The sequence below is a fragment of the Sturnira hondurensis genome, unplaced genomic scaffold, assembly GCF_014824575.4.
Source record: "Sturnira hondurensis isolate 20B ecotype Veracruz unplaced genomic scaffold, ASM1482457v3 Scaffold0014384, whole genome shotgun sequence".
In the NCBI taxonomy this organism is placed as follows: Eukaryota; Metazoa; Chordata; class Mammalia; order Chiroptera; family Phyllostomidae; genus Sturnira; species Sturnira hondurensis.
Genome location: NW_028087015.1, coordinates 41,968,407 through 41,981,473, shown reverse-complemented (window position 1 = coordinate 41,981,473; position 13,067 = coordinate 41,968,407). Strand labels below are relative to the sequence as shown.

The window sequence follows — 13,067 nt, the reverse complement described above, 5'->3', positions numbered from 1 at the left end:
TTAAATATAGACAAAAACTTCTTTTCTGATAACCCAATTGAAAAGAACCTATGGTGAACTTAGCAAATTTGCTATTTCCCACTACGGCTAACTTTAAATTGAAAAGAACAGAAACCACAAGGAATGAGTTAGGCACAAACTTGTTTTTTCCAGAATTTATTATTTTTTAAAAGACATAAAATATAAAAATTATTTTAAAAATCTTAAAATGTTCATTATTAGGCTAAAAATGCTTGCATTGAAACTTTTACTTGTATTTGTTAAGGTACAAAACAAAATTTATATTAAGAACTCAGCAGCTACAATATAAAGCCTACTGCAACCCAGCTACAACAGCGATGTGGTACTAGCTACAATATAAAGCTGTCCTGCAAAAAGGCAGGACAAAATGAGCTGACTGAGCAAACACTGACATCATGCCCTTAGCGTCAACTGGTTTCAGTTCTCAAGGTCCAAAAGGAGCATCACCTTGCATGCTTAGATTCAACTTCTTCAAGAATCCACTGAATGCCATTCAAAAAACCCGTTAGAGTTTCAGCTTCCGTATCCTGCACCTATGAACAGGTAAGAGAGACCATTATCAGTAAGAAATTGAGTCTAAAATATTATGATTATGAGGGGCATTTTTCAAGAAGACCAAAAAAACCTCAAAAGAGACTAAAAAAAATCCCATGAGTCACTCAAGTTTTATATTCTAGAGAGCTGAGATAAAACCATGATTGGGTATGGCTCAGCTGGTTGGAGCACCATCCTGCAGACCAAAGGGCTATGGGTTCCTTTCCCTGGTCAGGGCACATACCCAGATTGTGGGTTCAATTCCCACTCAGTGCCCATACAAGAAAGCAACCAAGTCAATGTTCCTCTCTCTCCCCCCCACCCTTCTCTAAAAGCAATGGAAAAATGTCCTCAAGTGAGGATTAATAAATATATTTGTATATGATCTCCTATCCTATAACTATTACCAACATGAGGTTTATTACTTATCCTTGGGGATGGAAAAATTTACCATCTCCATGACTTGTTTGTATATATTCGAAAAAAATTCCTCCAAAAGGTACACTTTGAAAACTAAACACTTTTTAAATTAACTCAGCTAGTCAACTGGTAACTGTGACATCCTGCTGAAAAAAATGTGTCTTTAAGACTGCCATTCCTGATGGATGACAAACTAAAATTCCCACGTCTCAGGAAGGTACACCTTTACTTGTAGCTTTCAAATTGTTGTCCAGTTTCCAGGGCTCCTTGGAAGATATAAGGAGAGAAAGGAAGAAACTCCTCTTTTTCAGCAAAAGCATTTCCAATATTAATTTTCATGTATTTCACTTAGGGGCTTTCATGTAAGGCTTTTTCTGATGAAAAGATTCCATAATTAAAATAAACTCTGGAAAGCAAGAAACTGTAAGATAGAATCTACACTTTTGATGGTCCTTAAAGCACAATACATTAATGCTGAAAAAAAACTATGACAATGGCATCTAAAAAAAATTCCATTACTTTATCACCGTATCCACTACAGGATCAGCAAGAAGGGAGCAAACGGTCAGCTGAGACTTACTGACATTGACCAAGTGTCCCCCATCAGTTAAGCTACTGTAAGTGACTTTAGAATACTGCTCTGCTTCATTGAGGAGAAAGGGTAGGAAAGAATAAAATCAAATAAAAACAGTGAAGAATAAAATAAGATTTTTCTCACCAAAAAAGAGAGGACCTTACCATCCATGGGTGGTTTAGATGATTCAGACGGAGTTCATGCGCCAAATAAAAACAGGGCATTCTTTTTACATTTGCTTGAGAAATACAAGCTAAAACCAGCATCGGCCTTCCTGAAGATCCAAAAGCGGGGTCTGTCATTGCCATAATACGAGAATATTCATCTTGCCATTCATGTCCTAAGGAATGTAGTCAAAACTCTTAATTTGCATTACTTGCAAAGACTTCTAAAATAATAAAATTAAATTAAAAACTAACAAAACAGTCCTGGTTGGTGTGGCTCAGTGGACTTAGCATCGGCCTGTGAACCAAAGGGTCACCGGTTAGATTTCCAGTTGGGGCACATGCCTGGGTTGCGGGCCAGGTCCCCAGTAGGGGGTGCATGAGAAGCAACCACACATTGATGTTTCACTTCCTCTCTTTCTCCCTCCTTACCCCTTGGTCTAAAAATAAGTAAATGAAATCTTTAAAAAATAAGCCAACAAAACAAGGAAACCAAAAAATTACCAGAATCCAAACATAACAAACCTCTTCTATTGCTTTGTTCATTTATTAATATGTTGTAAGATGACATCAAGTGGCCTTGCAAGGACAGGTATTTAGGCGAAATCAGGGAGGGGGGGATCATTTTATCATTCAGATGTCTCTATAGTTAAAAAAATACTTTGATACAGATATTTTCCTCTCACAAATTCTGTAACTAGCACTACCTTTTCTTTCATAGCCCTTAATTTTAAAAACTTAAACATATAGTTTGGTACAGGTTTTTTATACAAACTGACAATTTCTGCCTCTTGCCCGAGTGTATAAATCACTGACATTTTGTGGCAGGCAGAATTCTAGAGTGACCCCCAATGACTTGGATCCTTGTATTATCCCTTCCCCTTTGAGTGTGGGGGGGGACCTGCAAATATGATAGGGTATCGCTACCATCATTAGGCTGCACTGTCCTATTAGGGATACTGTCCTCAGTGAGCTGACCTAACCAGGTAAGCCCTTAAAAGGGATGAGGTTCTTCCTGGTAAGATAGGTGCTCCACTGCTGGATCTGAAGACGGACGGAGTCACGCAGCAAGGAAGGAAGACGGCCTCTAGAGGCTAAGAGCAGCCTCCAGCTGACAGCCAGCAAGGAAACCGGTCCTCGGTTCTGCAACGCGGATCTGAATTCAGTCAGTAACTTGAGCTAAAAAGCACATTTCCCCCCAAGACCTTCTCCATTTTAACTTCACCACTGGCTTATTTAATAGTTAAGTATACATGCCTCTGTTACACATTTCTTAGAGGTTGCTCAAAGATTTACAATGCATATTTTTAGCTTATAACAGTCTACCTTTACATAGTATACAATTTCACATATGCAATTATATCACACCAGTATATTTCCATTTCCTACTTTCTGTGCTGTGTTGTATTGTTATCATATATTTTACTTAAAAATAACATATACCCACAAAATATTGTTACTATTTTCCTTTACATAATTACAATGAAATTAAAATTAGAAAGAATAGTTACATATAGCTTTACTGTTTCTCTGCAGGGCTCTTGATTTCTTTTCGTAGATACTGTTTTCCACCAGGTATATTTTCCTACCTAAAGCGATTCCTTTAATATTTCTTCTTGTGCAAATCTGCTGATAATGGATTTTCTCAGGTTTTGTTTGTTTGAAAAAGTCTTGATTTTGCCTTCCTTCACTTTTAAAAGATTTCCTTGCTAGATTTAAGGTCCCCACCCACCCTCGCAACACCGTACACATCTGCCTTCACTGCCTTCCAGCTGACAGCGGTGCACACGGCGTCTCTGTCCTTCCCTTCAGCCCTGTGTGCAGCTTTCCTTTTGCTCTGGATGCCTTTGAGATGCTCTGGTTACCTTTGATTTTCATCAATTTGGCTATGATGTATCTAGATGTATTTTCCATTCGTCCGATTTGGAGTTCTCTGAGAATCTTAGATCTGTGTCTTGCTATCTTTCTCAGTAATTTTGAATTAATTTAGGCCACTATGTTCAAAATTTTCTTTTTCCCTATTCTTACTCCCTTCATATTTTTGGATTCCAATAATGCACACAAGTTAGATCAGGGGTTGACATGTGACATTCTATCTTTATAAATACAACTTTTTGGAAAACAGCCATGTGTATTAATTTACAAATTGTCCATGGCAACTTCTGCACTAAGAGTAGAGATGAGTAACTGAGATCATCATATGGTTCATGCGCCTAAAATATTTAATATCTGGCCTTTCAAGAAAATTTAGGTCTTCCCGAGTTAGATCACTTGATGGATATCCTCATCTCTTAAATGCTCTGTTCTTCACTCTTACTCTTTTTCCTCTTTGTGTGTTTTTTTTGTAAGTAGATAATTTCAACTGAGTTATCTTCAGTTCACTGAAAGTTTCCTTTGCTGGTCAGTCCACTGAAGGAACTATTTGCCTGTTATCGTATTTTCCCTATTTAGTATTCCAATTTTACTCTTTCATGGCTTCCTTCTGTCTGCTGAAAATCCTTTTCTGCTCACACAAATTGTCCACCTTTTCTATGAAATGTTTTAACATATTAATCATAGTTCTTTAAATGTCCTTTCTAGACTGCCATCACCCAGGCGATCTCTGGCCTGATTCCACGGACTGCTTTTCTCTTGACAGTGGATCATGTCATTTTGATTTTTGTGTGTGTGTTTTATACATTTTTAATTTAAGGCTGGATGTTTTATGTAAAACAATACAGACTGAGGTACGGAGGACTGACTCCTGGAAACGGGATGCTTCTCCTGCCAGGCCATTAATACACTAGGTCAAGTCCAACTAGTCAGTAGTTAAGCAAGATTTGGCTTTACGATCACAGTTAACCTTGGTGTACCATGGACTTTAAACCCTTTCCCCACTGGGCTGCTACCTTGTTCTAAGTGAGAACAATATATTACATATTTATGCCCTAGCTTGTTTATAGTGATTTGAGGAAGAAATGACAACACTGGCTTTGGCCCAAAAAGGTTCTGATTTCATGCCTATATATTACTATGAATGGCATTTGTTCAGAACATATGGAGAGTGTTCTTAACTAACCTACTTAATTAAAGTAAACACTTCACCCCACACATCTGTTTGGGTAATCAAAACAAAGGTAAACATTTTCGGTTATCTGCATAAATTATTTGAATAGGGCCCAAAGCAGACAAAACAGCAATAACAAGAAGTGCAGAAGTATACAACAAAATAGTATCACATAGTTACAGTGTCAAATTTTAGTATGCATCAAAGTTCTGTAGGTGCTTGTTTAAAAAGCCAAGTTAAAAACTTGTACTGTGATGCCTAAGACACAATCCAAATCTATGAATCACAATGTATCTGAGAAGGAATCAGCCGTTGTTTTTAACAAGCTCCCCGGTGATCCTAACGCATGTCAAGGTTTGAGACCCACTATTAACTAACGGTAATAGAATCACATTGATAGAATTAAACATCGCATTCTCAAGAAGCCCAGTAAAGCCTTAAAAATATTTTGTATTTGTTCTGCGAAGCAAGTGCTTTTAAAAAGAAAATAAGATAATGCTTACTTTTCTGAGCTTCAGCATTTGCAACGTAGATGAACCCATCAACAACTTCACACACCTTCTGAATCTGTGGGATGACACTGTATCGGCTCCCTGGTTGATCATCCCCTTCAGTCTGTAGACTGAACATCTTGTTAACTGCACTGGTATGCTCTTCTCTTGCTCTATCTCTTTCCTTTCTACATAAGAAAAATGTACACATAAAGCACAAACAGACACTAAACAGGTGGCATCCCCCTAAAATATTCCAGTTGTAATGTCTCAGGTAAGTTACCAAGAAGGCAGGCTTACCTGGTAGTTGAATATAATATCAGAATGTTGAATTTATGTTGGTTGTTCAGCTGAAAATTGACTCCTGACCCAATACCTAAAGGAGAGGATTACAGCGATCAAGAAGTCATTGATACAGACAGCAAAAGATCAGACTGAAAAGATCACCCAGAATTTAAAAAATTCTATGACAAGTTATATATAGCTTTGAATTAAAATGAAATGTCTGTGTTGAAAATAAGATGCTGTTTGCAATTTTCATTCACATAATGATAAAAATATAGATACAGAACAAAGAACTCCCAGGCTTATGACGTTCCTTGTCCTATCACCGTCACTGTCTTCATTAACTTTCCTGTCATATCAGTCTCGGCTGCATTACAACAGCTACAACTCCTCTTCCTTAAGACTAAGATCCATTTTCACATTTTGATGTTTCCCATTTGTCTTACACTCCATGTACACATTCAATAAATTTATGAAGAGTTACCAATGGCAACTTAGAAAATTGAAAAAAAATGTGGCTGACACTGACATCTGGAATTATACTTAGAATCTTTCAGTCTTTTAGACAAAGTCCACCATGATCTGTTTCCATCAGTTTAACTTACAGAGATTACCCCCTTAGCACATTACCCTCAGCCCAACTCGATCTCCAGGCTGTCCTGGGCCACCTTGCCAATGACACACCCTCCATTCTTCCCTGATCTTGTGGGAAGGGTTTGAGGCACAATTAGATTCGCTTCTCAAACAATCACTCCTGCAACTCTCTGGAGAATCAAACTGCCATTTGATACTGAGCAAATTTACCCACATCCCCAAATTCTCTTTGAAGAGTTCCTTCCACCCTGTGGCTTTACCTGAAACCATCCTGCCTCTAGGTGCTGCTTCTCTTGCAGTGAACCTTCGGGTCACCCGGTTGCTTCTTCTCACATCTCAGGGTAAAGAGGGGGGATCAGTATTCCCTTACTGCCCAGTGCCATGTCTTAACCATGACTCACCAAACCTCGTGAAAAACTCCATCTCTTTGAGAGACAGCTTTCAGCTCTAGTACCACCTCTCCTTCCTTGACCTTGCCATTCATAGAGTTCCTTTTGATAATCCCTTCCTCCATTCACTGAAGATTTCAGCACCTGGTTCACAATCTTCCTCTCCATCCTCAGAGACTGTAGAGTCCACGTGGACTCCATGACTCCCATATCTTGATTTCTAGCCCAGAATTTGCTCCTGAGATCTGGATGCATAAAGTAATCCATAAAGCCATGTTTTCATTCATGCATCAAATATATACTGAGTGCCTTCTATGTGCCTGGCACTTTGAATCCAGCTAAGAATAAAGCTGACAAGATTCCTGCCCTAATGGAGCTTCCGTTCAAGTAGATTGCTTATAGCAGGCGCTTATCTACACATTCAGTCAATTCTGCATCCTTCGTTTTTTATCACAGTATTATTGTGGTTCCTGTGTCTTTATCGTGCCTTCTAATCAAGTCTCCACTTAGGAACCAGACTGATCTCTCTACGTGCAATCTTGACCATCTCACTCCTCTGCTTGAAACCCTCTAACGGCTTCCCAATGTTCAAGTAGGCATACAAGTGTCTTCCCCCCGCCGCCCCCCCCCCCCGGCCCCAGCGTTCATACACAGAGCTACTGCAAATGTGCCATGCACACCCCGAGTTCTGTGCCTTTAGAAATGTAGTTCTCACCGCTTAGAATACTTTCACCCTGTCTTTATTTGATTGCCTACTTCTACTCATCTTGATGACTCACATGAGACATCCTGTTTGACCCTTAACTTTCTACCCAGGAAGTACCCACAGCACGTTCAAATCACCTGTCTCTGCCCTCATCACCTAGATGAGGTATCTTCAGGAGAAAGGTTTTTGATGTTTGGTTTAAATCTCTANTTCTATGTGCCTGGCACTTTGAATCCAGCTAAGAATAAAGCTGACAAGATTCCTGCCCTAATGGAGCTTCCGTTCAAGTAGATTGCTTATAGCAGGCGCTTATCTACACATTCAGTCAATTCTGCATCCTTTGTTTTTTATCACAGTATTATTGTGGTTCCTGTGTCTTTATCGTGCCTTCTAATCAAGTCTCCACTTAGGAGCCAGAGTGATCTCTCTACGTGCAATCTTGACCATCTCACTCCTCTGCTTGAAACCCTCCAACGGCTTCCCAGTGTTCAAGTAGGCATACAAGTGTCTTCCCCCCACCCGGCCCCAGCGTTCATACACAGAGCTACTGCAAATGTGCCATGCACACCCCAAGTTCTGTGCCTTTAGAAATGTAGTTCTCACCGCTTAGAATACTTTCACCCTGTCTTTATTTGATTGCCTACTTCTACTCACCTTGATGACTCACATGAGACGTCCTGTTTGACCCTTAACTTTCTACCCAGGAAGTACCCACAGCACGTTCAAATCACCTGTCTCTGCCCTCATCACCTAGATGAGGTATCTTCAGGAGAAAGGTTTTTGATGTTTGGTTTAAATCTCTGCATCTCCAGCATCTTATAGGTGCTAGATTATACTCTCATTTATATTTATTATATATTCTGTTTACCAACTAACTTCATGGTTGTTGTTGGATAGTTTTTCATAGAAAGAAGCGGAAGGTGATAATTAAGTTTTTTTGAAATTTCAATACACAGTATGTGAAAGTACTTTGCACATTGTAGATGCTAGAAAGTTTTTGCTGCTAATATTCTTTTTTTTTTTATAACTGATTATAGAGAGAAAGGAGAAAGAAAGCGGGGAGAGAGGAAGTGTTGATTAGCTGTTCCACTCATTTGTGCACTCGTTGGTTGATTCGTGTGCCCTGACCAGGAATCAAACCCACAACCCTGGCGGATAGGAACAATGCTCCAACCAAAGGAGCTACCCAGCCAGGACCAACATTCTTTTAAAATGTGGTAAATATTGCACAAATGCAAAAACTGGGGAAAATAATTTACTTTTACATAAGCTTATATTTTGGATTACACAAACTTGAGAATATAAGAGGAAGCTACTATCTCACAAAAAAGTATATTAATTCTTTCAATCCACTGGCACCCAGGGGCCCCTATTGACAAATTACTACATTTCATTACATCATTGTAATTAAAAATAATTTTTCTATTTACTATAAGTGTCAATCTTATGTTAAATTATTATGTATTATACATTAACATGACAATTACCATCAATTTGCCTCTGAGGCAAACCAGCTGTTGGGCAAAGTTCCTCAGAAGACATTAAGCTCAACACCAAAGATGTATTCAGTTCCTCCAAGCCTGGTCCAAACATAGCAAATCGTGGTTCATTCTGAATGATCAGTGAGTGTAAAAATGAGGTCACTGCTCCATACATAGGGCGGCTAGACTTCGAGGATCTTCTTGTATGTGGACAGCACATTTTATAGCTGTATAAAATTGTCACAATTAGAAACTCAGCACAGAAAAAGTTAATTCATTGTTATTATTACACGTAACAATGTGTAATATATTGAGAATTGCTAGATACAAGGGATACAATGACTATATCGTCCCAAGTCCCATGGAGGGCAGCGGAAGAGAGACACAATTATAGTACGTGTGCCAAGCACCACGACGGGAGGATGCACGAGGGACTTCGGGAGCACTAGCGGTCCAGAAAGTGAAAAAGTCCGCCCCAGGGATTGGTTACCTACTCTCTGACCTTTCACATAGATTCCCTCTCAGAACAGCTGGTCTAACATTTGTTTCAATGGTTAAAATCACTACAATGGTTAAAACAAGAGCAGTGAAGCTCAGTCGGGGACATTCTGCTCCTCAACTCCATGCTCCAGGGAGCACATGGCAATGTCTGGAGACATTTCTGTCATCACAACAGGGCTGTAAGGATCAGAAATAATTTTATTTGACCACAAAAGGTAGTTACCATGAGTATCACTACCCCTGGGAAAATCTGCTTTCACAGCACCAGATACACTTAATGCTATGGTTGATCGCAGGACAGTGTAAAGACAGCCCCCAGCAAGTGAGAGTCTAGCAGCACTGGTTGAAATTATATGCAATCACATATCATGTGCATTTTAATAATTTTTAATCCTCACCCAAGGATGTGTTTATTAACTTTAGAAAGAAAGGAAGGGAAAGAGAAAGAGAAACACTGATGTGAGAAGCATCGATTGGTTGTTCCTGTAACCACCCTGACCAGAATCGAACCTGCAACCTTCTGGTGTACAGGATGACACTCCAATCAACTGAGCCATCTACTCAGGACCATGATGTGTGTTTTAATCAAGCTGTCTCACAAGGTGAGGTAATGGCATCTGCATTAGAATAAGATTCTGAATAATTTAAATAAAATATGGGGGGGATCCTCTTTGTAGCTAGTAAATCTAGCACAGCAAAAACAATTCTTAACTACAGCACAAGTGTATATGCATATATAAATCCTCACCCAAGGATACATTTATTGGTTTTAGAAAGAGAGGGAGGGGGAAGGAGAGAGGGAGAGAGGGACAAAACATCAACTGGTTGCCTCCTGTACACACCCCAACAGGACTGAACCCACAATGTAGGTAGGTATGTGCCCTGACCGGGAATCGAACCTGCACCCTTTTGGTGCATGGAACAACGTTCCAACCAACTGAGCCACCTGCCCAGGGCCAAACACATTCTTCTATTTTTATTTACAATGCCTTAAAGTCGGGGCTCTCAGTAAAGCGGGTTGTATCCAGTTCCAATGGCGTATCTACTGTTACAGCAGCATGATGGGGCTCCTATCTGAACGGTCCCCCAGGAGCTGTACGACCTCAGGCCAGTCTATAACCACGCTGAACCTCGGTTCCAGCTCCACAACACAGGGTCAACACTTTCTCATTGGGCGAGGATTAAATAGGTAAATACACACAAAGCAGCCCTCATCAATCCAGTTGCTCACCAACAGCAATTCCCTCACCTACATTATATTTGGCAATACCAATGCTTTTGGGTAGTAAGAACATCTCATTTCCCAGAACCGTCAGAAAGGATTTCTCCCTGCCAAAGAACCGCTCCCTGCTCTCCGGACACTGCTTTTCTGACTATGAAAGTATTTACTATTTAACAAAATGACAACTATTCTAAAGATAATAAAAATTTCAAGAAGAGTTTTACTTTTTGCCATATGAACTGTGTATATTTATTCAAATGCTCTGGTCCAGCATCACAGGGAAATAACAAAACGAAGGCAGTCATTTCACTTAATCCCCCATTTTCACAAATGGACACTCTGACCCAAAATTCAGCAAGGGCTACGGAGTGTACATGGTCAAACTCTGTATCTTCTCTTTAACTCATAAAACTACATACTTACACTGCCATGTAGTCAAAATATGCGCCGCCACTGACTTCAGCGACAGGCTTTTTTAGGATTTCTAGATCTGGAAGAGACTTCCAATCCACAGAAGACCAGGAAGGAAGATCGCGCAACAGAAAATACCGCCACAGCAGCGGGTCCCGCACGGTTTCATTCCAGTAGTGACTCGTACTTCCCAACTGACACAGATCNTCAAATGCTCTGGTCCAGCATCACAGGGAAATAACAAAACGAAGGCAGTCATTTCACTTAATCCCCCATTTTCACAAATGGACACTGACCCAAAATTCAGCAAGGGCTACGGAGTGTACATAGTCAAACTCTGTATCTTCTCTTTAACTCATAAAACTACATACTTACACTGCCATGTAGTCAAAATATGCGCCGCCACTGACTTCAGCGACAGGCTTTTTTAGGATTTCTAGATCTGGAAGAGACTTCCAATCCACAGAAGACCAGGAAGGAAGATCGCGCAACAGAAAATACCGCCACAGCAGCGGGTCCCGCACGGTTTCATTCCAGTAGTGACTCGTACTTCCCAACTGACACAGATCGTGCGGTGAAAGGAACGACAAGACATAGAGCTGTACGTCAACCTGAAACACAGGGAAGCAGCACGCAGGTAAGAGGAGCGGGTAACTGATTTCGGAAAATTGTCTTCTGATAATAAATTATTTTAAAAAGGATTATGCCAGGAAACCAAAGGTCAACGGAAGTGTCTTAATGAAATCTTAACATGAAAAATTACAACATAGACAACGAACTGTGACACTCGTTAACCGAAGATCAACCGATCAGTCCATACTTTCCATTAAATCCATCAGTCCGAGGCTGCTTTCCTGCCATGGAGAAAGAATCAGAGCTGAACACCTAATTTTGGGCACACTGAAACATTCCTGAAACAGCCATCCACTCCTGTGTTATTTTTCAAGCAAAAGAACCAGATTCTTCGATTTCTATTCATGGCTATCTTGCCACATCGTCTGAGTGAATTGCGTAAGGAAACAATTTGTTCTTCAAAATGAACTCTTATCGAGTAAACTTCTTATTTCATCCTTAGAAGTAATCAAAAAGTAAATCTGTCACCTGAGTCCCCCTACAAAATCTGAATTATTTCAAAGGGGGAGAGAGAGCCGGGGAGGCGCTCCGAGCCTGCAGGTCCTCATTTCTGACTGAGCGAGGGTCAACAGCCCGAGTGAGAGCAGAATTTCAATAATTTCTAACCATTTCTCCGCTCTCCACTGTCCCATCTACCTGACACCTTCGCCAGTAAGCGCTGGGTACGGTTCTGCATCCCCGGGTTTGGGGGACGCCCCCACGTTCCGGACAGTCCGCCGGGGTGCGGGTGCCGAGAACACAGAAGGATGCTGGGCGCTGTCCCAAGCTGACCGGACAGTCTGCAATGGTCTCCTTCTCCCCTCGGCCTGGCGTTCAGGGTGCCCTAGTCCCAGGACCTGTCTGGGGCAGAAAATCGGAGGACGCCCCCGGGGCGCGGGGAGGTGCCCGAGCTCCAGAGCGACCGGCAGCAACGCTCACCGGCAGCCGCGTCAGGGGGCTGGGCTCCTCCTCCGCCTCCTCTCGGGAGGCGCTCCGCGCTGCGCGCTCCTTGCCCACCGACTGCCAGAAATTCCTCCAGCCGCTGAGGATGGCCGCCTCCCAGCGGCCCCAGTCGCTGTAGTGCGGCAGTGGAGAGCCCCCTCCGCGCGGCTCGCTTCCTGCCATTTCCGCCGGCGCCCATGTGACGTGCCAGAAACACTCCGATGCCCCGCCCCCCGACGCACCGCTCCCAGAGGCACCGCCCCTCGCCCCCCTCCCCCTGTTCCCGCCTCCAGTGGAGCGAAGGAAGGCGAGAGGGTGGCGGGGTGGACTATGTCTGAGCCTCGCTGAAACCTCACTGCCGTGCTCTTCAGGCCTCGGCCTTGGCCACAGCCACTGCGACTTCCCCCGTGGACGTAACATCTCTGGCCCCTTTATAACGTTGTTACTCGACCCAGGACGTTCCCTCCATTTCCACTCTGTTCTTTCTTAAACGCTACCACATACCGACTCCACCTTTTCAGTTAAGACCAACCCATGGCATTGCAAATTTTCCTCTTTGCTTTTTACAGCTGTGTACTACTCGTATGGATTTACCGTGCTTTAGAGTAACCTATTTTTGAATAGGGTATATGTAATATTTAGATGACTAACATTTCATTAAATACCTCTGACTT

At 41.7% G+C, this 13,067-nt stretch overlaps 1 protein-coding gene across 2 annotated transcripts; it reads right to left on the bottom strand.

Moving 5' to 3' along the window:
* Nucleotides 1–154: 154 nt before the first annotated feature.
* FBXO4 (F-box protein 4) lies at nucleotides 155–12,583 on the bottom strand. 2 transcript variants are annotated; one of them, XM_037063238.1, is made up of 8 exons: nucleotides 12,391–12,583; nucleotides 11,397–11,450; nucleotides 10,852–11,033; nucleotides 8,712–8,932; nucleotides 5,551–5,626; nucleotides 5,263–5,438; nucleotides 1,714–1,889; nucleotides 156–554 (listed from the first exon to the last, which is right to left on the bottom strand). In XM_037063238.1, the coding sequence occupies exons 1-8, from the start codon at nucleotides 12,574–12,576 to the stop codon at nucleotides 465–467; spliced, it is 1,161 nt and encodes a 386-aa protein (XP_036919133.1). In that variant the 5' UTR covers nucleotides 12,577–12,583; the 3' UTR covers nucleotides 156–464. The 2 variants fall into 2 exon arrangements, with proteins under 2 accessions (XP_036919132.1, XP_036919133.1); XM_037063237.1 differs by lacking the exon at nucleotides 10,852–11,033 and having other exon boundaries at nucleotides 155–554; nucleotides 11,215–11,450.
* Nucleotides 12,584–13,067: the final 484 nt, after the last annotated feature.

Bases quoted from the DNA above. Each gene is read 5' to 3' on its own strand.
- FBXO4 (XM_037063237.1), bottom strand. From the start codon at position 12,576: ATGGCAGGAAGCGAGCCGCGCGGAGGGGGCTCTCCACTGCCGCACTAC. The intron at 8,933-11,214 runs GTAAGTATGTAG...AATTTTATACAG, and splicing joins TATTTTGACTACATGGCAGT to CTATAAAATGTGCTGTCCAC. The intron at 1,890-5,262 runs GTAAGCATTATC...TACATTCCTTAG, and splicing joins AAATGCTGAAGCTCAGAAAA to GACATGAATGGCAAGATGAA.